The 22395-nt window shown below is 39.5% G+C and overlaps 1 protein-coding gene across 1 annotated transcript in view; it reads right to left on the minus strand.

Annotated features, from left to right (window-relative positions):
* Window positions 1–2794: 2794 nt before the first annotated feature.
* Window positions 2795–22395, minus strand: part of nhlrc2 (NHL repeat containing 2) — a 33733-nt gene continuing 14132 nt past the window's right edge. Inside the window, exons 3-12 of the mRNA XM_046069456.1 lie at window positions 17099–17148; window positions 16170–16575; window positions 15083–15204; window positions 14847–14976; window positions 12332–12425; window positions 11807–12038; window positions 8852–8974; window positions 8435–8644; window positions 7964–8177; window positions 2795–5014 (exon numbers count right to left, since the gene is read on the minus strand). Of these exons, the coding sequence (XP_045925412.1) occupies window positions 4752–5014; window positions 7964–8177; window positions 8435–8644; window positions 8852–8974; window positions 11807–12038; window positions 12332–12425; window positions 14847–14976; window positions 15083–15204; window positions 16170–16575; window positions 17099–17148 (1844 nt within the window). The 3' untranslated portion in view covers window positions 2795–4751. The remainder of the gene's footprint in view (window positions 5015–7963; window positions 8178–8434; window positions 8645–8851; window positions 8975–11806; window positions 12039–12331; window positions 12426–14846; window positions 14977–15082; window positions 15205–16169; window positions 16576–17098; window positions 17149–22395) is intronic.

Below are 22395 nucleotides of genomic sequence, written 5' to 3' on the forward strand. Positions count from 1 at the left end.
GTGCTCTCGATCACTGAACAGCAGCTACCTCCTACATGTCTTCATGCCAGTTTAAAGGGAAGTAGAGCAGGCTCAACTTGACGCGGCCGCTTGATCTCTTTTGTCAACACAGCTATCAAGTCAAAGGTCAAAGTTGAGCTTTTGAAGTGATGACCTGTTTGTATTTTGGGCTCGAGCTCAGAGGTGAGACAGGAGGTCAGCGGCAGAAGCAGACAAACGGGTATGGTGTGTTCAGGTGAATTCAGCTTTAAACCTCCCTTTCCTGCTTTTTGAGTTAGCATTCTTCCTGTGTTGCCACACAGGCTGGATATGTTGTGTTATTTTATCTCTCGCACAGATATGATCTTAATGGAGCACACTGAGCCAGAATGAAGAGTGGGTAAATGTTTCTGCAATTAAAACCGTGTAAAAACTCTTGATTTTCCACTTCACTAAACCTCCATATGGTTTTTACGTTTTAGCCAATTACTCTGCCAATAGCTTTTGCTAGCTCCAGTCACAACTTAATCAGTCATCTTATTTTTAAGTCATTTTTCATGAGCAATTTATTTCAAGAGGTCACTAACAATTAACCAGTGTCAGCTTCATGCATCATATGAGTGTCATAAGAGGGGTTACAAGCCCTTGAGAGGGTTTTAAAAAGCCTTTTCTGTGCTGCTGAAAAGAGCTGTGTGCTCTTATCTGATCATTCAGATACAGAATCATCATTGCTTACTTGAGTAATAAATTATTATTCATTTTAATCTGTTATATTACCACAAAGCCATCACTGGCAGCAAACAGAGGGTGGCACTGCCAAGCTGGCGATGACATGCCTGACCTATGAAGGCCTTTAGTATTTTATCCAAGCAAACGTCTTTTTGCTCCCTGGTGGTGTTTCTAGTGTGGCATGGTTTAATTAAGCGTGTGTTCGTGTGTGTGAGAGAGAGTGGCCTCTGACAGCGAAGACAGCAGCCAGAATCACACGGGGTTAATGATGCTGTCAGAACGATGGCGAGGGGAGGAGCTGACGGGGGGGGGCAGAGGGATAAAACAGCGAGCAAATATAGCCTACAAAGTAGCAGCTCTTCTGCTTATGCTACAATTTATGACTGTACGGATAGGAAATGAAAGTCCCAAAAAGTTCTATAGTAACTCCCCCGGTTGACAATGGCTGTTTACGATGGTTTGGACTCAATGTTTATTCAGGTCACTCTGCTGTCTCATGGCATTTATGTAACCTAATGTCTTCTGCTTTCTATACATATTTCGGTGTTATAGAGGTCCTGCAGTATCATGTGGTATGTATAAAGTATGTACAAAAAAATTTATTGAACAAAAATGTAAAACATGCACATGTTCACATTAATTGTCAGCAAATCCTATGAAAAGTAAAAAAACAAACTAGTTGCATCTGTTTATGGAACAGTGACAACTTACTCCTGTTTGAGTAACTACAGCTGTTTAAGAAAATGATTTAGTCTGTTTGTTTTTTTTAAATGAAACTATATATTTCTGACATGTTTTTAAAGGGTGGGTCAAGTCAGACCAGAAAAACAAGTTTAATCTTTGGTTTGTTGACAGTCAAAGTAAATATAGAACAGCACCAGCCTTACCTTTGAAGTCCACTGTTGTCTATCATCTCAGGTGTATTTACTTATAATTGAGGAATTTCTTTGGTGTGTATCTGGCATGTTTCATGTGCTGACAAAGGGTCTGCTTCACCAAAACCTTAGACATTAAATTACTGTGTGCTCTCTGGAAAAATTTGAATAACCACTACTTAAAAACACCTGTCTGACCCAACGTTCCTACAGGCTATAATGTTTATGATACCTCACAATCTGAACGTTTTGTGTGATAAAAACATCATTGTCTAGTGGAATGTAACTATGTACATTTACTCAGGTACTATACTTAAGTACAAATATGTGGTACTTGTATTTTACTTGAGTGTTTCCATTTTATGCTTCTTTATACTTTTTCTTCACTATATCCTCAGAGGCAAATATTGTACTTTTTACTTCCCTACATTTGTCTGACGGCTTTAGTTGCTTTTCAGCTTACAATGTTTCATCCCATTCCTGTCAAGTGAAAACACATGTATTTCTAAATTTGGTGTATTTGAACTTTTCTGATGAACTGAAGGATTAAATGTTTCTATTTCTTAAGCTAAATAAACTATTTAAAATGCCACTGAAAAAATGCATCATCATGACTTTTTTCTAATCTCATGAAAAATTGACTAGTTAAGAGATATGTGGTACTCATAGTACAGCTGATAATACTTACATAACTTTACTGGTGGAATTGCTATTTTTACTTATCTGAGTATCTCTTCCACCACTTAAGAGTATTTATGACAAATATTACTCTTAGCAGACTGAGAAACCCACGCGAGTCAGATTTTCTTTACACAATTCTGTAAACATACAGACTTGCTTCTATGAGGCTATTGTGTATGACTTTTTTATGACGAAAAACTCAGCTAGAATGGTCATTACTTTAATACTTATGTGCAAAAATTAGGGCTTATGGTAAAAGTACTGCAATAAATGAGAGGTATTTACTGCGTGTTATGAACAGGAGCTCTGACCTCTGAGGTCACCTCAAAGATAACCTGGTATTGCAACACATTTATGAGGGAGCTAGCTGAAGCATTTGATAATATCTCACATAGCAGAGCTGCAGTCTTTCAATTTATTAATGTAGTAAGTGTAGTTATGCTATAGATTTTTCAAATCTGGAAATATAGAAAAGGGAATACGAAGCAATGATACATAACCTTCAGAGCAAACACACAAACCAGACTAGATAAAGCAAATGTTTTATTAGTCCCTCTTGCTCTGTTGCATCTTAAAGTGCAGCAGTAAGAAGCAGACGTATTAACAAGGCCCCCCCCTGAAGAAAAAAAGCATGCCAAAATGTGCCTGAAAAGGTGGTGGTACCGTGAGAAGAAATCAAGTGAGAGCTGGCAAACAATATTGGGAACTTAATGCCCAAAGGCAGCCACTCAAGCTCATTACCGTTCATTAAAAAATGCCAGAGGGATAACAGGGCTGGGAAAACACACCGGCAAAATCTTTGCAGCTCATTTGAAATGAATAACTTTTGGGAATAAAACATTTCTCCCATTACAGAAATATACTGTTATATTGCTTTTGATACAGTTAAAGTGTCATCGATACAGTAACACCCGTCTTCAAGGCACTTGGGCCGAGTGATCCAAACCAAATAAAAAGCAGTCGTACATTTACAATTATGTTGGGAGATATGATGGCGATGACAACCAAAACACTCTCAGGCCCATGTCTGACAGCTGTAATAAGGGAAAATGACAACAACAATGTCCACATTATCATATTATATTACACAAGTATTACAGTAATGCATTATTAGAGCATCTCTTCATCTAGAGACAAAGCGTGTAAATGCTTGGTAGGGAGATTTTAATAAGACTTTGTTTTCTTAACACAATGTCCCTCACAGTGCACAAGCAGCAGTCAGTCGGTGTCATCAGTTAACACGAGGTTGCTTATCAACAACAGGCACTTTATTCACTCCTTAGATTAAAGCAATATTTCATGGTCTAAATCAAAAGGGCTCCTTGTGTCATGAATAATCATAATAGAAGTATAATCAGTCATACAGGGAGCAGAGACACAGAGAAAGGCTTTAAGCTATTAAGCATAGCCTTTTCGAGACTGTAAACAACTTAAAACTACTCGGCCTGTGGTGACACACATGCAGACAAATATTTATGAAAGCTTGATTAGTGCACCTGAAGGCACCATCCATGCTGACTGTACACTAAAGCAAACACACACATGGAAATATATTATTTTTTTTAAAGTACAAAGGTGTGAATTAATACTCTGTAGCTGGACATTTCTAATATATGAATGCTAATAAAAATGTGAGTCTCTGCATAATTCATATCAACCTCTCAAATGTTTTATTCCTGTCATTTTCCACCTACTTCTTCTTTCCCTAGACTGAAATTAAAGGAACGCGTTGAGACTTTTTTTATCCTAATAATCACCATGAAAGGATTTCAATATCATATTTTTGAGAATCTGGCAGTAACTCGATATTAGCATTCAAAAGTGACGCTTGTGCAAGTGAAGGCAGAATAAAACGTCTTTATCGGAGTCTAAACCACATATCAGCTCCATTAAACTTTTCTCTCTCTCTTTTTCATGTCTACTGTGTAAATTTCTCATGGGAGTGAAAGAAAAAGCTGCCTTAATTTTAGTGAGAAGAGCAGAAGGCTTCTAATTTTTCAAAATCAGAAATCTGTCCATCACCAGCACCATCATCACCACCTGCCAATTTCTCATTAAATCCACAGTATATTTTTTATTTTCTGCATTAATTTAGTCCTGCAACACTATTTTGTAAATGAGAAGGTAACTTTGAGCGGAAAAAATGGTTTTCTTACAGTCAGTACAGCCTGTCCTTAACAGCAATCTGTTGCTATATACTTATATACTATATATATCATATTGATTTTTAGGCTGCAGTTGTGTTTTCTGTACAGCCTTTATAAGATGCCTGGGGATGTAACTATTTGCATTCCTAACTGTCACACACAGTCAAGAACATTACAGCCCTGATGCATTATGTTTTGTTGAGGGGGCTTCTGAGTAGTTTGAAATGAAATTCCCCTGAAAATCCGATTTGCATGAATTACATTTTTTTTGTCTAAAGTGACAGTCAAAAACAATCCATGTTTTCTTTCTTCATCCAGAACTTAAGACAGGTAAGGGGTATTAGAAGGCATGAGCCAATGCAACAGTGACCTCTTCCTCACCAGGACTGGCACTTATTTGAAGAGGCTGGGTGAAGGACACTGCTTTCATCATACAGGCTTTACCTGTTTCCAGACAATAGTACACCCATACACCCAAGGTGAGGCCTGGGTTGCTGTTTAAGTCCTTTATAACAGCTGGAAGTTTGGTTGAAATGGAGAGTGGCTTTGACAGATCCACGATATCACCAGTAACCACCGGACTTTCCAGCAGCCACTCGTTACCTGTAAAAACAGGAAACAGAATTTTGTAGTCCTAACGATATCAAACAGACAAAACCAGTAGTCTTATACAATCTGGCTAATAAAGTAACAGATATAGTCTTTGCCCACAACTACAGCTAAATAATGCTAATGCTCTTGTAATGAGGTGATTCACAAAGCACGTTAGCATGCCTGCTATTTAGCACAAAACTTTAGCAAAAGTAGATGAAAGTGATGGGAATGTCATTAGTTTTGCAGGAATTTGGTCCTAAACGAAAGTATTGGACAAAGTCAAATGTCAGCCTTCTGGTGGCGCTAGATGAAAAGTCACCAAAGTCATTAGGACGGGACTCTCTGGGGATGAAGACTGCCTGTAAAAAATCCAAATCCATCCAAATGTTGACGACCGATTGACTGACCTACCGACCGACGGATGTTGTCCTCCCCAGAGACACAGTACTAGCATGGCTAAAAAGAAAATCTGTCCTCAGCTTGGACTCAGATCAGTCATAATATGCCATGTTTGGAAAGGGCAGATGTGTCTGTATGAAAATGTCTTTCAGGCATCTAAATTTATGTACAAGTGTGTAAGTGCACCCTGAGTCTGAGTGTTACAAAGCACTGCTAAATGGAATCCTTTGCAATATAAAGCCAAATGAACCAGAAGGCGTGAGGGTGAGGACATGATTTTAGTGAAACACAAGGGATATTTTTAGAAACAACTACACATCTAAAGAAAAGGCCAGAACTTCAAGTGTGAGAAAATATTATGCCAGAGAGACCGTCAAATCCACACCAGTGGTGATGAACGAAGCGGATGCCTAACATGAGGTCCCAGGGAAGCCATTTCTAAAAAGCCACTAAAAACAATTTAAATCTGCTGTACACTTCTAACATGATCCATTAAAATTCCTGCCTCTGCCCTGATCCGATCAGCACAAGTCTAGACTGGGTATAATCGGACAGCGGAGGATCACGTAACATAGCCCGGTAGCTAATTATGTGAACCAAGGCATGTCGTCTTATCGAAAGGTTCTAAAAATAGCCTGCTGATATCTCTGACTGCAAGCTGCATCGCTCAGAATGATGGAAACACTTTTGTTTCAAACGTAATGAATGGACCATCAGCCACATGATATCTCAAATCACTTCACACTTTATCCTAGGGTCAGACTACTGTTGATTACAATTTGAGAACAGTGAACACAGCATTTTGAATAGTATTAAGCTGTTAAAATCATATATTAAATTTGTGAATTGGTGCTTTAAAAAAAACAGTCCCTAACTGAGAATTATTACTCATGGCATGGTTCGGCAGTGAGAATCTGCTTGCTGTAAGAATGAAGGTTAAGCATCATTCACTTCCATTATTTTTTGACAGACTCATGGATCACATACCAATAAAGGAGGAAAGGCTGAGAGGCTCACATCCAGAGTCATTATAAATGTAGAGAACAAGTTTGGATTGCAACCCTGACAAGTAAAAAAATAAGCTTTACTTTTAAAACCTATTGAAAACAAAAGCAGGGCCTGTCCTAAATATGAATTGTTATTATTATATATCTGTCAAGTTTGTCATATACTGTTGTCTTTTCAGAACTGACTGTTCACTAAACCCCTCCCCCGAACAGCCATAGTCCAGTCATAGCTTAGCAAGCTTAACAAGGCACAGCAGCTCAGTCAGACTTTTGGTTTTCCAATATGTAGTATGATGTGTCATGTATGCAAAGAGTTTGCGTTTATGTTTTTTTCCCCTTTGCCTTTACAAAACCAAAAACTCAAGTGTAGGTAATGGATTAATTGGTGTGTTTGCCTGCTTTATTATAAACTGCCAACTTTAGCATGACCAGCTAACTAGCTGACTACATACAGTAGTAATGCTAAAGTAGCCTTAACTTAGTTAACTGAAATTATTTAATATTTTCTTTTTTGTACCATTCTGTCTGTAATACTGGTACTAAGCTTTGCAGGGCAATACAAAACCAATGGCGTTCCTTCATTTCCATGTACACAGATAACCTCCACGTTTTAGCATGATGTCATGTATGTAGTACTGGTAGTTTTCAACCAACTCATGAAGCTTAGGCTTTTTAGCTATGTTACGGCCACCGCTGGCTGCCTTAAAGTAGTTGTGTTTTGGAGTTCTCTGAGCTGTATGCAAATCCCCACGGCAAGCACCCGTCGAGGATTGGTTCCCCTGGACCTGGAACCACCCACTTCCTGGTTGCTGTTTGCTGGCGTCTGATTGGTGTGACCGAGGATCCTACCGAACCTGCCAACCAGAACTCACCAATCAACACCAGCTGGCCTACAAATAGTTTGTGTTCCTGCAGTTCGAGGCGACTGTGAGCCAGTGATCAGTTCGCCTTGTTGTTGGTTGCGTACCCCTGTGAATGTCTTGAGTGTTTAAATCTGATCTGTTTGTTGGTTGCCGGCTTAAGTGACTCTTGTCAGTGAAAACCTTTGTGAGCTACAGAATGTAAGAGGCACCCTTTAAGGGGGAAAATTGTTTGTTTGGTTACACTACATTCCTGTACAGCATGTAGGTACTGACCTCCTTTTGTTAAGTGTTTTATTGTCAGTACCTACATAGCCTCCTTTTGTTGTGTTTTTTTTTGAAGACCACTCATTTAATTAAACTTTGACTCAACCTGAATTCAGTTGTCCTTACCACCTTAATTTAACCCAAATACCTTGTTACTGCCCTACCCTAACGAGCTGGGTTGTAACAGCTAGCCAAGTTAGCCAGCTACTATAAAATATGCTAGCAACACCTGTGGTTTCAGTGTGAAAGACCCATTGTTTCAAAAACAATAATTTCATGTGTTAAATCTGCTACTGTTATCACTATAAACAACGTGTGTGCCATGCAAGAACAGAAAACTTTACAGGCGTAGCAATGAGTCTGAAGTCAAATGTACTAAATCTGAATAAAACATTTTTCACAACAATCATTGAACTTTGTCTCACCCTCAGCTGAGAGAGCCCAGCAGCTAGGGGCCTCTTCAGTGAGTTTGCTTCCTTCTGGAAGCGACAGGGTGAGTGACATGACGAGAGTCTGGCCTGCCGACACCGCCACTGGTAGCATTTCTTTCCTGGCAGCTGATTTAGGCAGTGTGGGGGCTTTGGCAGGACCCGAGGGCTTTGAAGGGACTGAGTCCGTGCACTCCATGGAGATAGGGAACTGGACAGAGGAGAGATTTGGATGTTTGGATTAAAGAGACGCAAGGAGAAAGCCATCAACCCTTACGATATCCTTTCTTTGTAACCTTTTCTCCAAACTCTTACAGTACAAAAGCTTTTAGCAAAGATTAATGACACACACACGTGGACAAAATGTAAAGTGCCTTCTCAAGGTAGGAAGTAAGTTTCTCTCTCTCTCTCACACACACACACACACACTCTCTCTCTCTCACACACACACACACACACAGGTCTGACCAGTGAGACAGTCTTGGTGGCCAGGTCCAGCACTTTGACTTGGTGGTTGTTGGTATCAGCCACGTAGAGAAGCTTGCCGCTGTCGCCAACACAGATTCCTCCAGGTTCATTGAAGCAGGATTCGTTAAATTCAGGGCGCAGAGATTCTCCGGCCTCTCCAGTCCCTGCTAATGTGCTACACTGCTTTGTCTTTGGATCCACCACTTTGATCTGAACATAATCACAATTGGACAAAAATCAAAACCAGAATTACTAGGTCTAGGTCCTTCGTGTTCCCTATATGGTTGTAGATCAAAAGGAGATACACACTTTGTATCCACTCAACAACCAACTCACAGAACCCATTACAGAGACAGAAGCATCAAGTGAGAGCATACTACAGCTTTGAACTACAGCCATGTGACATGCAACAGTTACCTTGTGGTTGTAGGAGTCGGCCACATAGAGCAGACTTTGTTCAGGAGCCCAGGCAACACCAAGAGGATGCTGCAGTTTGGCGCCAACCCCTTTCTCGTCTACATCCCCGAAAGCAAATAGGTTCTGTTTCAAAGAAAAAGACACGTTCAGAAAAGATCAATTGAAGATAAAAAAAACGTAAAAATGCCCAAACTGCAACTTGTGACACCTATGTCTAACCCTCAAGTTCATGTAGAAAAGAGGAAAGGGAGGCGTTTTAACCATTGAGATAAAAGGACTTTCTTCAGAAAATGCAAACTGAAGCCTTTCCCAGGTTATGTAAATGATTAGTTTTCGTTTGGAGAACACACTGAATAATTCATACTAGAACAGTAACATAAGAATTAATATGCCACATTTGAAAGAAACACCAGAAAGATGACAATGTCTTTAAATTGCATTAGTTACTATGCCAAAAATAGTTAGAGAAGTCATCCTTGAGAAGTTTCTGAGAAGTTTTGAAGAAAAGTACAATATCATTAAAACACTACAACAAAGTGGAACATTTGCTAATTATGTCGAAGAAATTGTTTTAAAAAGACAATTCTTCATAGTTTTTCTCTTAGTGACAAAAAGCATATTAAGTAATAAAAGCACTTAGTGCTACAGATTTTTCCAGACCAACATGACCCCAAGCAGATACATTACTATGACATTCTATCAAGAGCCAATTTCTGAGAAATTGAAGAAAATTTAAATAAATAGCTTTTCATTCTGTATCACTCAGCTCAATAAACAAAGAAAACGAGATAACAATCTCATAAAAAAGTCTCATGATTCTCTACAGCTCACTGACTCTCCACAGCTGCCGGAGTTCACTCAACAATGCCGGCTGAAAAAGAAAATCCAATCTTTGGGAAAATGTGTTATTACACAAGCAGAGTCATTCCAAACGCCGGTGGGTTCGCTTGTGCTCAAATGATCATCTACACCGCAGGAGTGTGACCTCTGTTTCAGATTGTGATGCAGCTGTTAGTAGAAATGATTTTTGCAGTGTGAAGGAAGTACTCAAACTAAGGCTAAAGAATGGTGAGAAAAAGCATGCGGAGGAAGTACTGAACACATTGTCCATACACACATACCTGTTCCTGTTCCTTTGAAAAATACAGGCATTTTAAAAGTTTAAGCTTCAACACAAAAAAAATGGGATCTGTGAAATATGACAGGGAATAAAGGAACAGTTCGAGGTATTGGGAAATACGCTTACTGGTTTTCTTGCCGAGAGTTAGATGAGAAGATTAAATCTACTCTCATGTCTGTGCTCTAAATGTTAAGCCATCACCAGCAGCTGGTTAGCTTAGCTTAGCATAAAGACTGAAAACTGAAAAACAGTTCGCCTTGGTCTCTCTGAAGGTATCATAATGTCACGTCTAGAGCACCTCGAAAGCTCACTAATTAACACGTTACATCTCGATTCTATCCGTACAATAACAGAAGTGTGAAAACAGCAATTTGTGGCATCTCTTTGCTGGTTGGAAGGAATTTCACTGCACCCCGCCAAGAAATAGTCCTGCACGTAAACCCCGGTAAAATCACTTCATATTTAGTGTACAATTTTGATTGTGGTATCAATATTCTCATCCAATTATTATGAGAAAGTGAACAAGTGTATTTCCCCAAATTGTCCAAGTATTCCTTTAAATACTTAAAACACTGTACTGTACAGTGGATAAAGCTTATCTGACTATAACAATTCATGATCCCTGGTCTTTGCTACAACACTGTCAGCAAATGAAATAATTAAATTCCCGAGCATTCCAGAAAACTCAAAATGAAGAGGTTGTTTGGAACAGAGGTTTTGACAAAGAAGAGGACTCAAGAAGATTTACAACAGCTCAGAAAGAGACCAAACAAATTCAAGTAGCTGGGGAATGATTAAGTATTGGCCAGACACAACATATACTAATGCAAATGCACTGACAATTAAAGTACAAAAATGAGACTGTCACCTCAGATGCACATTTACTTGTAACAGCTTTAAACCTGTTTTATATTTCATTGTCTTAGCTTAACTGTATATGGGCAGCAGTCTATATATACTGTAAATGCTTTTTGCTGACTCACTACTATGTTGTTTATGACTCTTCAGTTAATTACTCCCCTTTCTTATGGGTGACTACAAGCTTTCGAGCTCTTGGGACTTTCCAAAAATATACCAGTGTGGCAGGAAAAAAAACTTACTACTACAGCATAACGGCTGCGAGGACATGAAAGTACTACCAGAAATTGGTTTCGGTCTTTGCTTCAGCAACAAACAAGAGAGGCTGTGTTTATTTGTGGCTTTTTTTAAAAAATCAATACTTTCTATCTATAGAGAAACAATCCTGAAACCGTGTGATTTCCTAGGAGTTATCCAAAGCATTTTTCTTCAGAATTGTCCTAAGTATTTTCTATGGCGGGAAACGTGGTAGATTAATGTGCAGGTTTTACAGTGTGTTTGCTGTTGATGTATGGTGCCAGAGCCAGGCACAGGACATATTATCATTGAAGGTACTGCACAAGAGGTTATTTGCTTACTGCAGACAGCTTTGGGAGTGGACTTTAAATTTCCTCTACTTTCTTTTCAAGCTGCTGCTCACTGCACTGTCTAATTATATTATTGCACTGGACTGCACTATTATTAGATAAGAAATTCTCCTTTTACAGAAAGATTACAATGGACAAAAAAAACCCTAACCATGTATGAAGTAATTTATGGACTTTAAATTAACCAAAGACGGAAACTTCATTAAAGCATGTTCTCTGTGGCTGGTTTGTTTAAAATTAATTTGTCATAAACCACCCAACCAGCATAATGATAAACGTAATAACTAAATAAATTAAAAGGTACATAGTAGAAGAAAGAAAAAGTAGGAAATAATGTTAAAAGGCCTGTCCACCATTTAATCATCCATCCATCACCAGTTGCACACCCACCATTGGGTCTCTCTCTCCCCCGACCAGCGACTTGACGGCTCCGTCCTTCAGCCCCAGCGTGCGGATGGTGCTGCTTTCACTATCTGCCACATACAGGCAGCTCCAGGGCTCCTCGGGGGCTAAAGCCAGGCCTGAAGGCTGTGCAAAGCCTGCCTTGTGGGGGTAGGCGTTGTTTCGGTTCTCCTCACTGCCGCTGCCAGCCCATCGCACGCACATGCCTGCCTTGGACTCACTGTCAACAGCACAACACTTCAATTCATTGTTGGATATGTGGAGTTCAAATAAAGCAGGGAATCACACTATTTGTTTATTACAGACAAGGCTTCTTTGATGATGCTAAACTTTGATTATTTCTCGTGATGACATTACATAATTTTTGTCACTGATTTCCGGTGATAAAACAAGTCATGTGGGGTAGTAGGCAGATTTTTCATTTGCTTTTAATTCATTTTATTCTTAGAACTGAGTTATTATAGCGCCTTTAAAGGGCGGCTGCTGCCAAGTGGCCATGCACTAGTCTCTCACCTTCCTTTGGGCAGTTTCCCATCTGCTAGGAACAAAGCCCAGATCTGGTGGGTCCCTGCCATGGCTATCCACAATACGTTATCTTCAACACCGCCTACACATGCAAATGAAACGCACATACATACACACATACAAAAAACATAGTCTTTGAGTTGAGAAACAGGAAACTTGTCATGTGACTGCTTTCGACTGTCTAGCAGTCATCCAGCAGTGGTGCTAATGTTTGTCCTAAAGGAGAAAGCTCTTTTCCAATGCGTTTGTGAAGTTTACTTTGAGCTACGAAAAAATTGGATCTTCTTATAAATAAACGGCTAATTAATGAAATATACCCATTATTTTAGACAGTTAGATATTTCATTTACTAATTTTTAGCTGACACTTTTATCCAAAGCGACTTACATGTCAGAGGTCACACGCCTCTGGAGCAACTAGGGGTTAAGTGTCTTGCTCAGGGACACAATGGTGGATGGGTCACAGTGGGGGATTGAACCCGTGTCTCTCACACCAAAGGGATGTGTCTTATCTAATGCGCCATCACCACCCCCAAACAAATAAACATCTCTACTGATCTAATAATTTAAAAAGCTGTGACTGTTTGGAGGGTCAGAAATGCAGCTATGCAGTTTTAAGTGATGGCAGCCTGTTTGACAAAGACCATATGCCCCCCTCAGATGCACTCAGCAGAGACAATACTTCATGATGATGGATACACATACAGTGCCTCAGTTGTATTTTTAATGCAGCACACAGCTCACCCCTCCTTCATCGCATCTGGTGGACTGTCAGGGACATTTGACAACTGCACCATGTGACTTTACAGTTCAAGAGGTGTACTGTCCTCTTGATTTGGTCAATTTAATTATTCATACATGCGGAATAAATCATGAATATGCAGGAAGTGTTTGGATGCTCTTTCAGAGGACATTGTTATTGGAGTTAAAGGTCTGATGCCACATCCTCAGACCATGTGGGGATGTGAAAACCAGCATGTTGTGTCACCCATCAACCTGCGCAGAAAATGTGACTAAGACTGATTAACTCTTAGAAGCTGTATGCAATGGCCAAAATAACGGCCCTAAAATTTCTAGAATTAGTTGTTTAAATTCATATTACTATGGTTAACCATTCAATCACCACACCTCTAAAATGTAAACTGACTGCATCCGGCACAGGGAGAATAAACAACTCTGTCCAGGCGTAAACTTTCCTCTTTTGTTTGATTTAAGTAAGCACACAATGGCAGGGGCTTACATTTTACTTTACATTCTACTTTACTTACTACACCACATGCTTGAAGAAGCGCTTATAGTAAACAGTGTTGACCTGAGGCAAGAAAAACAGATGACATAATAATCTAAAGTAAATGTTTGTTTGAAATCCTTTATCATTTTAAATACTATATTTTGACATAGTTAAGCAAATAAACAACTTAAGGGCTTGTATTGCATTCCTAAAGTCAGGAATGCAAAGAAATAAATACACATTTGGATAAAATATTCAACTTAAAATGTCTTGATGACCAAAATATAAAGGAGGCTAAAGCAGGACATAATAACCTCGTATTTAACATTTAAAAATGATTCCAGCCTTTCAAAGAAGATGATACAAAAGTTGAGTTAAAAAAAGCTTTCTGCTTTGATAAAAAAGGCACCATGTGGCAAATAATTAAAAAAAATTAAGAATAGAGAAAATCTGAATGCCCAAGGCAAAATAATTAAAGCGGAGCATTTAGAGGGATTGAACTTTGAAGCGGAAGTCTTAGATTACTTTGTGAGAATATAAACAACTTTGACAGGTAGTTTACAGAAGTTTGTGACTCACGTAGGTTCAACTTATTATTGATTGTTGTTCTCAAAATGTTTCAGCAGAACTACAAATGTGGATTTTGGCAACGAGCTTAATTGTGTGTCCCCCACGAATTAGATCCTACAAAAGAGTATCTTCCTATATCTTAATTAGCCCATTCAATTTTCGACCCACCTCTGAGGACCCCCAAATATTATGTGCGATTTGTTTGCTATCAGGTTCATGAGTTAATACTACAATAATAATAGCACTTTGTGCGGTAAAACAATTATGAAGGACTGAATGACTTTTTATTGCTCTGTTTCTGCAATTATGTGTAAAGCGTCCTTGGGTCTTGTGAAAGGCGCTATATATATATAATATTTTGTGTGTTTACAATGCAATTTTGTTTTATTCAAGAAAATCTTCAATGTAAAGGTTTGTTTATGTTTTTGGTTCACTCTCACATAGCATAGCGGGAGCTAAAAACCAGGGGTCAGCAGTTTGGACGTATATTACACTTGCTACGCCAACAAGTTCTAATGCTAAACAATCCCTTCCAAGGTGTGATCACACCGGAATTCTCACCCCAGTCGTTTTAAAGGGGATGAGATGCATACACTTCAATTTTGTTCACCTCCACCTCAACCTGATAATGTCCAGCCAGACCTCCGTCAATAAAACGTGGTAAATATTGACCTTCAAGTTCCAGCTTGACCACAAGACTCACCCACAGTGCCAAGAGTCACATCCCAAGGAGAGCTGATAGGCTGCTGAGGGCCCATGGCCCCGCCCACTCTGTCTGTACCTTGAGCACCTACTCCGGCTAGAGTGCTGACTCTTCCCTCTAACAGGTCAATCTGAAAAAACACAGACAGACGGCAGTAAATGTACAGATAGACATCAAGAGACATAACATTTTATTTAAAAAGCTGCTATTTTTAGAAGATAGTTTAGGCCCGCTACCTTTCGGATCAGGTGGTTTTGTGTGTCGGCCACGTACACCGTGTCCCCTTTAATGGCCACACCTTGAGGGGAGTTAAAGGAAGCTTCGGACAAGTCACCATCTTGTCTCCCGCTTTCAGGTCCTGGGACAGAAGTGATGAAAATTATGCTTCCCTGCGGGCTACAATACCACACTTACACGTCATATTAAGCCCAGAAGTTTAATCCTCTTTTCCCCCCATACTAAATGCACCAATGCTCTTTACCCGACTCTTCTGCCAAGATGAAAGGAATGAGACATGTGCACAACATGGAAACATGTTAACAAAAGAGTTGGATTTAGGCATTTTTATCTTCCCTGCCAAAACATTCAGCAGGAGGGGGAGAAAAAGATTTTATGAAAAGATGATTCCTAATTAGGAGGAGATGTACAGTACTTGGCTGAAACACAGGTGGCCTTTAATTTCTTGAATGGATTAATTATTTAAATTTGTGACTGTGGTCTATTTAATCCTATGTGCTTACACTGCACGTAACACATTTGATCAGGAAGGTGTGATCTACTTCAAACACAATACACAACCTTCTGGACCACAGCTCACTGTTAGTCCATATAGACAGAACAAGAATTTGTAATGTAAGATTTGTTTGGCAATCTTAAATTGCTGAATAATAATAAAAATCTACAAATACAAATAATGCTGCATTTTTGGTCTGTGCCTCTCTCATTTTGCCTGCTCTAAGGTCAGTGCCAGTTCTCAGTGTGTAGTAGTCCCTGCTGTTGCCAACCTATCTGTTGGTCTGGGGACAGACTACCATGTGGCTCCTCTGAGGGCTTTTGAGGCATATTAGTAATCTAAAAATATCAGTATCAATATCAAATATTGTTGTTTAATTGGTACAGACTGTAATTATTACAAAGCAAAAAAGATGTTTGTCCACAACTCATTTATTTCATCAAATACCAACTCAGAAATTCTGCTAATTAAATCTAGCAGCACGAAAATGATACTAGGGACACCTTGAGGTCCAACCAAACCCACCCACACATCTATGCAATTTTAACCCCAATATATTGCATACCCCCCCCCCGTTTCTGACTTCTTACCTCCTATGACATGTAACAGCTGCCCAGTCTTGGACACCACCAGAATTCGGTGATGCCCAGTGTCTGCGATGGCCAGTCTTTTCTTGCTGTTGTCTATGGCCACCTTACCAGGAAAAGACAGGGCGCTGGGTGGCAGGGAGTCTCGGTACAGCTTGATCCCCACCGTGTGCGTCTTCAGCAGACCCTGCTCCCCATAGTAACGTAGGGCGCTGTCCGTAAAAAGCATCAGCCTGTCGCGGTGGCCTTCACCCACCAGCGAGAAGAGCAGGTTGCCACGTGGGCCCAATAAGACCAGCGTGGGCCAGCAGGACACCTCCAGTTCATGCCAGAGGCGTGCCTCACTGTCATTCACCACTGGATGGTGGATGTCATAGCGGAGCACAGCGCTGCAAACGTTGTCCACAACCTTTGAAGGGTTGGTGACAAACAATTGAGTAAAGAGCTGTGAATCTGCTGCCAAATGCGAGAGCTATTCTTTAATATATTTTATTTAATAAATTGTTATTGATTGATAAATTGAATTAATTTCTCGATTATTCAATGAATAGTTTTGTTTTTATGTATGAAAAAAGTGAAAATGCCCAATCGCAAGGTGACATCTTCAAAATGCTTGTTTGACCTAATCTCTTATCTCTACCTACCTCTCTTATATGAAAAGAAATGCATCAAAACATCACAAACTACAAGCTGGAACCAAGCAATGTCTTACATGCTTGCTTATAAATAACTGACAGGATTAACAGATTATAATTGTAGTACTTGCCTGTCCTTAGGAAGTACTGTCTTGCGTAATACTCATTTAACAGTGTCGTCCAAATTATATATACTGTATTTGTTGATACTTTGCAGTTATGAAAATGCAGAAAGAAGGCACAAACAAACCAGCCTACCCAAAGCTAAAAATTATGATGAACAATGAAATCACTTACCTTTTCATTGGGGAATTTAGCCGAGTGTACACCAACAACAACCAATCCATCTGAGAGCGAGATTAAACAGAGAGAGACACAAAGATCAAATATTAAACAGCCAAACATAACAGTACAGTAAGTGGTATGACTTAACTGTGCTCACAGTCAAAACTAGCCGTTTCAGGACATATTTATGCTTTTGAGCTTTGCTCCATCACAAAAAAGCTAAATATGAATATGAAACAGAGTGTCAGAGTAACTGGAAGATTCATTAATGGTTGGAGCTCATGTACGTTTAATAATCCCAAGAAAACCTTTTCTCTAGACCAGTGTGTCAACAAATTAACATAAGCCCGATCAATAACAAGTTCATAAAGACACAAACATCACATGTTAAAAGACAATTGGGCGGAAAAAGGGAAACCGATGCGATTTTCAAACGACAACTCCAAGGGTGTTGTTTTGTTATCATGTCGGTGACCCTGCAGGACAATATAATGTCTCAGTGAGGTTCCAGGAAATGTTTTACTGCCACGAGGCAGTAAAAGTTTATCTCAGTCATTTCTCAGTAGTCATCAAAGACTAGTAACACTATGCTAGTTACATAGACAATGAGAGCAATTTGTGACTTTCAACAAGGCCAGCGGATGTTCAAATGTTATGCAACAGAATGGCCTAAAACTGTGGAAAATACATGTTTGTGAAGCTCTTCTGAACAGACTCTTTTGTGGTACTAAAGTTTGTCCAGAAGTGGCCTTGCATGGGAGATATCTTGATAAGTTTCCTTCCTGTTCCCTCACCTAAGTGTGGTGCTCTCTATTGAAACACGTCACGTTTGTGCTCGTATCATTCCTTCGACAATACTGTATGTAAACAGAACCACCACAACAACTCACATCACTGAGCCGCCCCGAGCAGACATAAAAAAAACCCCACACAATTCCAATCCCTCAAACTCACTATCTGCAGTGGATTTCGTCATCCGTGGCCTCTGCCAAGCAGTGTAGTACCAGCACAGATTGCAGTGACAATGGGTGGGTGGGGGGATGGACTGTGGGAGTGACTGGACAGGGTGTCTCCCACACCTCACTGACCAGAGCAGCAAACAGAATGTACTCATAGCACTGCCAAAGATAAGGCAAGTGCGATAATATGTGGTGGCAGCACTGCAGTATGTGTGTTCTGCCTAGTTCTCAACTCAATTTCAAGCTTCCTAAGATGATCCCTTGAAGGGCAATCAGGATGCCAGAGTCAGTCGGATGTGACTATGCTATACAAGGACTGGCTATATAAAGAGCCATACAGTGAAGTGCAGCAGTTCACAATTATGGGCCCCTGACACTGACACTGCAGCTTGGAATTATTTTTAGTTACTGTCTCTTCACAGTGGAGATAAGGGCCCTTATGTACTTTGAAAAAAAGAGGGGAGAAGTAGAGTGGATGTCCTACAGTATCTCTGCCCCAGTGAATTTACACATTCTCCCGTGATGCATCACGACACATAATTTGGTAACTGTGTTCCCCCAAGTAAGGTGTGCCAGGCTGCTGCCTCCTGCGAGGCCCACAGTACCTAAAGTCTGACTTTAAGGAATAGATAAAGAAATGCTGCTTTTAAGTATTTCATTTTTAATGATTTGGCAAGGGACAAATGTCACTTAACTGAAACTTGTACTATTAATCACCATTTTGTCTCGCCTACCTTATGTACTTTACTTTACATTCCACCCATTCAGCGTGCAGAGCAAATGAAATGTTAGACTGAATTGGCCCACAGCAAACTATAGCCATGATTTAACAAGCACTGGACAGGAACTAATCATTACTTTGTTTACAGACACTGAGCACAGTTTTACTATGAGTTGTGAAAGTAGGGCTGGGCAACAATAATGTTAATAATCGTGACATTATTTTCCTCAACAACAATATAACAAATGTTCAATGAATGTTTGATTTAATTCATTTGAACCACAAACAAATCAACTCTTAATTTTTCTATTAAGATATGTATTTTGTTGAGGAAAAGGGACTGAAAAAAATACTTTACTTAATTTAACTCACATGATGTCCGTAATAACATTCATTCCTATGTGAAAAATGTTTTAGCTTATAAGGCTTGCAATATTCAATATTTTTCTTATGATAACACATCCCATTACATTCCAAAATGGACTGCCTTTGCAGTGAAAGTCTAATATAAGCTTTTTCCTCCATTGTTCTCCAAAAACTATTAAAAGAGTAATCCACTGACTTAGCATTGCACTTCTGTAACATTATTCTTGGACTCATAATGGACAGTTAAAAAGATAAAGATTGATACTGCAGAATAATCTATTTATTCCACACATTATTCTTCCTTGCCAAAACCTGTTCCTGTCACGGATTTGTGTGTGGTGAAGCAGGTAGTAGGTTGGAGGACCCAAATGCGGGACACGAAAGCCAGCAGGAACAGTTCAGAAGGGTTTTAATACAACAAAAGGCGAGCACACTTACAGAGTGGCTGATTTACTGAGTCCAAAAACAAAGGCTGTCCAACAGAAATCCAAAAGGGTGAAAACCAGAATCCAAAAATGAGCAGGGTAACAGGGAGACACGGTGAGTAAGGCTGAAGACACGAGAACAAACTGTACCACTGGGTAACAATAAACAATGACCCGACAAAGACAAGACAGAAACACCAGGGACTAACGAGCAGGGCTAGGGTTACCGAACACTAGACGACAGACAAGACAGACCCCCAAAACCCAACAGACCAAAATAACGCTAACTAAACACAAAAGTGCAAAACACGGCATGGCAGACAGGCAGAGTGTGACAGTTGCATACAATACCCACAATGCAGCTCGACTGCCGACAATTCAAATGGAAATTCTGGTGTGTTATGCCAGCAGTGGCCAATGTAGCCTCAAGCAGAGATGAGGAGATGGCTCACTTCTTCACTCCGCACCTCCAGAGTTTTCAGCCCCAACGGACGTTGACTCAAGTGACATTTATTGAGGCAATTTAGCAGATTTTGTGTAGCTCCCTTTGAAGCCTAAAAAGGCTTCATACAACTGTTTTCAAACAGGCTGATGTATAAAATTAAATAACAAAAACGTTCCCCTTTAAAAACACATCAATGAGACATACTGTTCCACTGATCGACATGTTCCTGCATTACCATGAATATGTACAGTCTAGCATATTTTGAGTCAATCCCACATATCTGTCTTGATGTTGTAAATATTCACTATAGTGTTAAACGTGTATTAATCTGCAGCAAAAAATGGTCCCCAACAAATACACAATTTACCCATGTATGTATAACATTTGCTCAAATCTACAGGGCCCAGCTGTTATCTTATGAAGTTACTGAGTCTTTAAAGAAAATGTGCTTGAGTGTCGTAGACAGGATAGGGATGGACGGGAAAATGCTTCGTTGGTTTTGTTCTTCTCATTGAATTTGTTGAGAATAAAGAGAAAAAATACGACTGTCAGCCTTATCTTTTAATTTCAATCTGCCAATGACTGTCATAGATACAAGCCAGTCCACTAACTGACCGGCATAGTGTGCTTGATAAGAAGAATTATACACCCATTTGACAATTAAATTTTACCGTGTTGGATTTTAATATAGCTGTCAGGTGAAGTTTCTTGAAAAATGTGCACAACGGAGCGTGTGAGAAACCAAACCCAAATAAACAGAGGACACACATCCTGAACAAGCGTTTCACAACAGACTTCACATGAATATCAAATCATTGCTCATTATCATAATTTAACTCATTCATTCATTGACACATCCTTCATTATGGGCTTAATTGTGATGGTGGGAGGGTGATCAGAAGTCTACTTAGGGAGGACACTATGGGGAGATTGTCCTATTTTCCCCTAACTCATTTGGGATCAAGACAGCCATGTTGACTCCTGCTTTAAAGCTAATGTAAGTCAATACCTTTGACAGAGTGCTTCTTCTCCAGCTGGTGCAGGTCAGGGAGGATGTGCATGCAGTTGATGCAGCAGTATGTGAAGAAGTCCAGCAGCACCACTTTACCAGCCAGCTCCTTGTTCAAAGACAGAGGCCCCTCCGTGTTCAGCCATTCCAAGCCTGGAGCAAATCAGAGTGGAAAATGATGCTGTCATCTTTGTAATTATGTTTAGTCACAGTCTACGCAAACACTTTACACTGCCCATCACTGTACGTGGTATATCTGTCTGCACCGATTCTATGTGTATGTCACTTGGGAATAAAAGTTGACAGATCAAAGCAATGACTTTGAACTGCTCACAGCTTCAGAAGTGTTATGAAGCTATTAAACGCCATGAATTAATTTCTGTAGATCTAGATTGTGTCTGATATGTTCACTCTTTCCTCACATGCACTCTAGATTGCTTCCGATAACGTTTGTCACGCTTAACTCATATGAGCTTGATTAATACATTTACTTTCATATTTTACAGTGTACTGAGCACCAAGCTCCAGCATGAAGCACTTGGAAATATTACTCTACCGTTAAACAGCATTCCTGTTATTTGTTCTGAATATTTTTACTGCCTTTTTACTTGTTTTACTTATGTTGCTGCAATCTTTGCTGAAAGATTCTTAATCTTGGTAGCACTTGACCTGGTTAAATAAAGGTTAGAGCATTTTTTTCAGCTTTAAGAATGATGCAAGCATAGTCCGGATAGGAGAAATAAGAAATATCCCTCCTGATTTCAAAGTCTCAACATTTACAGGTCTTTTTTTTTGGTACGCAGAACAGTCCATGTACCATGTGCAAGTGCTTCACTCAGGTTTAATGTGTAAATAGGGTAATACTTGGTCAGATGATCTCAAAACCCCTTCCTTATTTGTGTGGCCTAAAACAAGGCTGGTATTCATTTAAGATCTACCTGAAGAAGAGAGTATGGCACCAAGGAAAATTAATGTATTGTACATCTAAATGGTTATATATTGTTTATATTATAAATCTTAAAAGTCTCTTTGACTTTGCAAAAGGGAATTGGACACATTTAAGGAAAATCCTGAAATGAATGGGTCAAATATACAGTTATACTGATAAAAATGCAAATTATATGAACAACCATAATTTTGTAAGGGCATTGGATGCTTATTCTTTCTTTAAACTTCAGGGTGAGCAACGCCTTTGAGATAGATCCCCATCTACTGGTGTGATGAGATATTGCCAACATGCTGCATACCTGTACAATCACGTTCTTCTACTTGCCACCAAAAGCAATAGATTGTTTCTTACCTATTTGGCAACACTTTTCATTTCTCAATCATGAGCCAACATTATTCGTAGTATTTGGTGCAGTTACAGCAGATAAAAAAAAAA

Source organism: Micropterus dolomieu, linkage group LG14 (assembly GCF_021292245.1).
Source record: "Micropterus dolomieu isolate WLL.071019.BEF.003 ecotype Adirondacks linkage group LG14, ASM2129224v1, whole genome shotgun sequence".
Taxonomy (NCBI): domain Eukaryota; kingdom Metazoa; phylum Chordata; class Actinopteri; order Centrarchiformes; family Centrarchidae; genus Micropterus; species Micropterus dolomieu.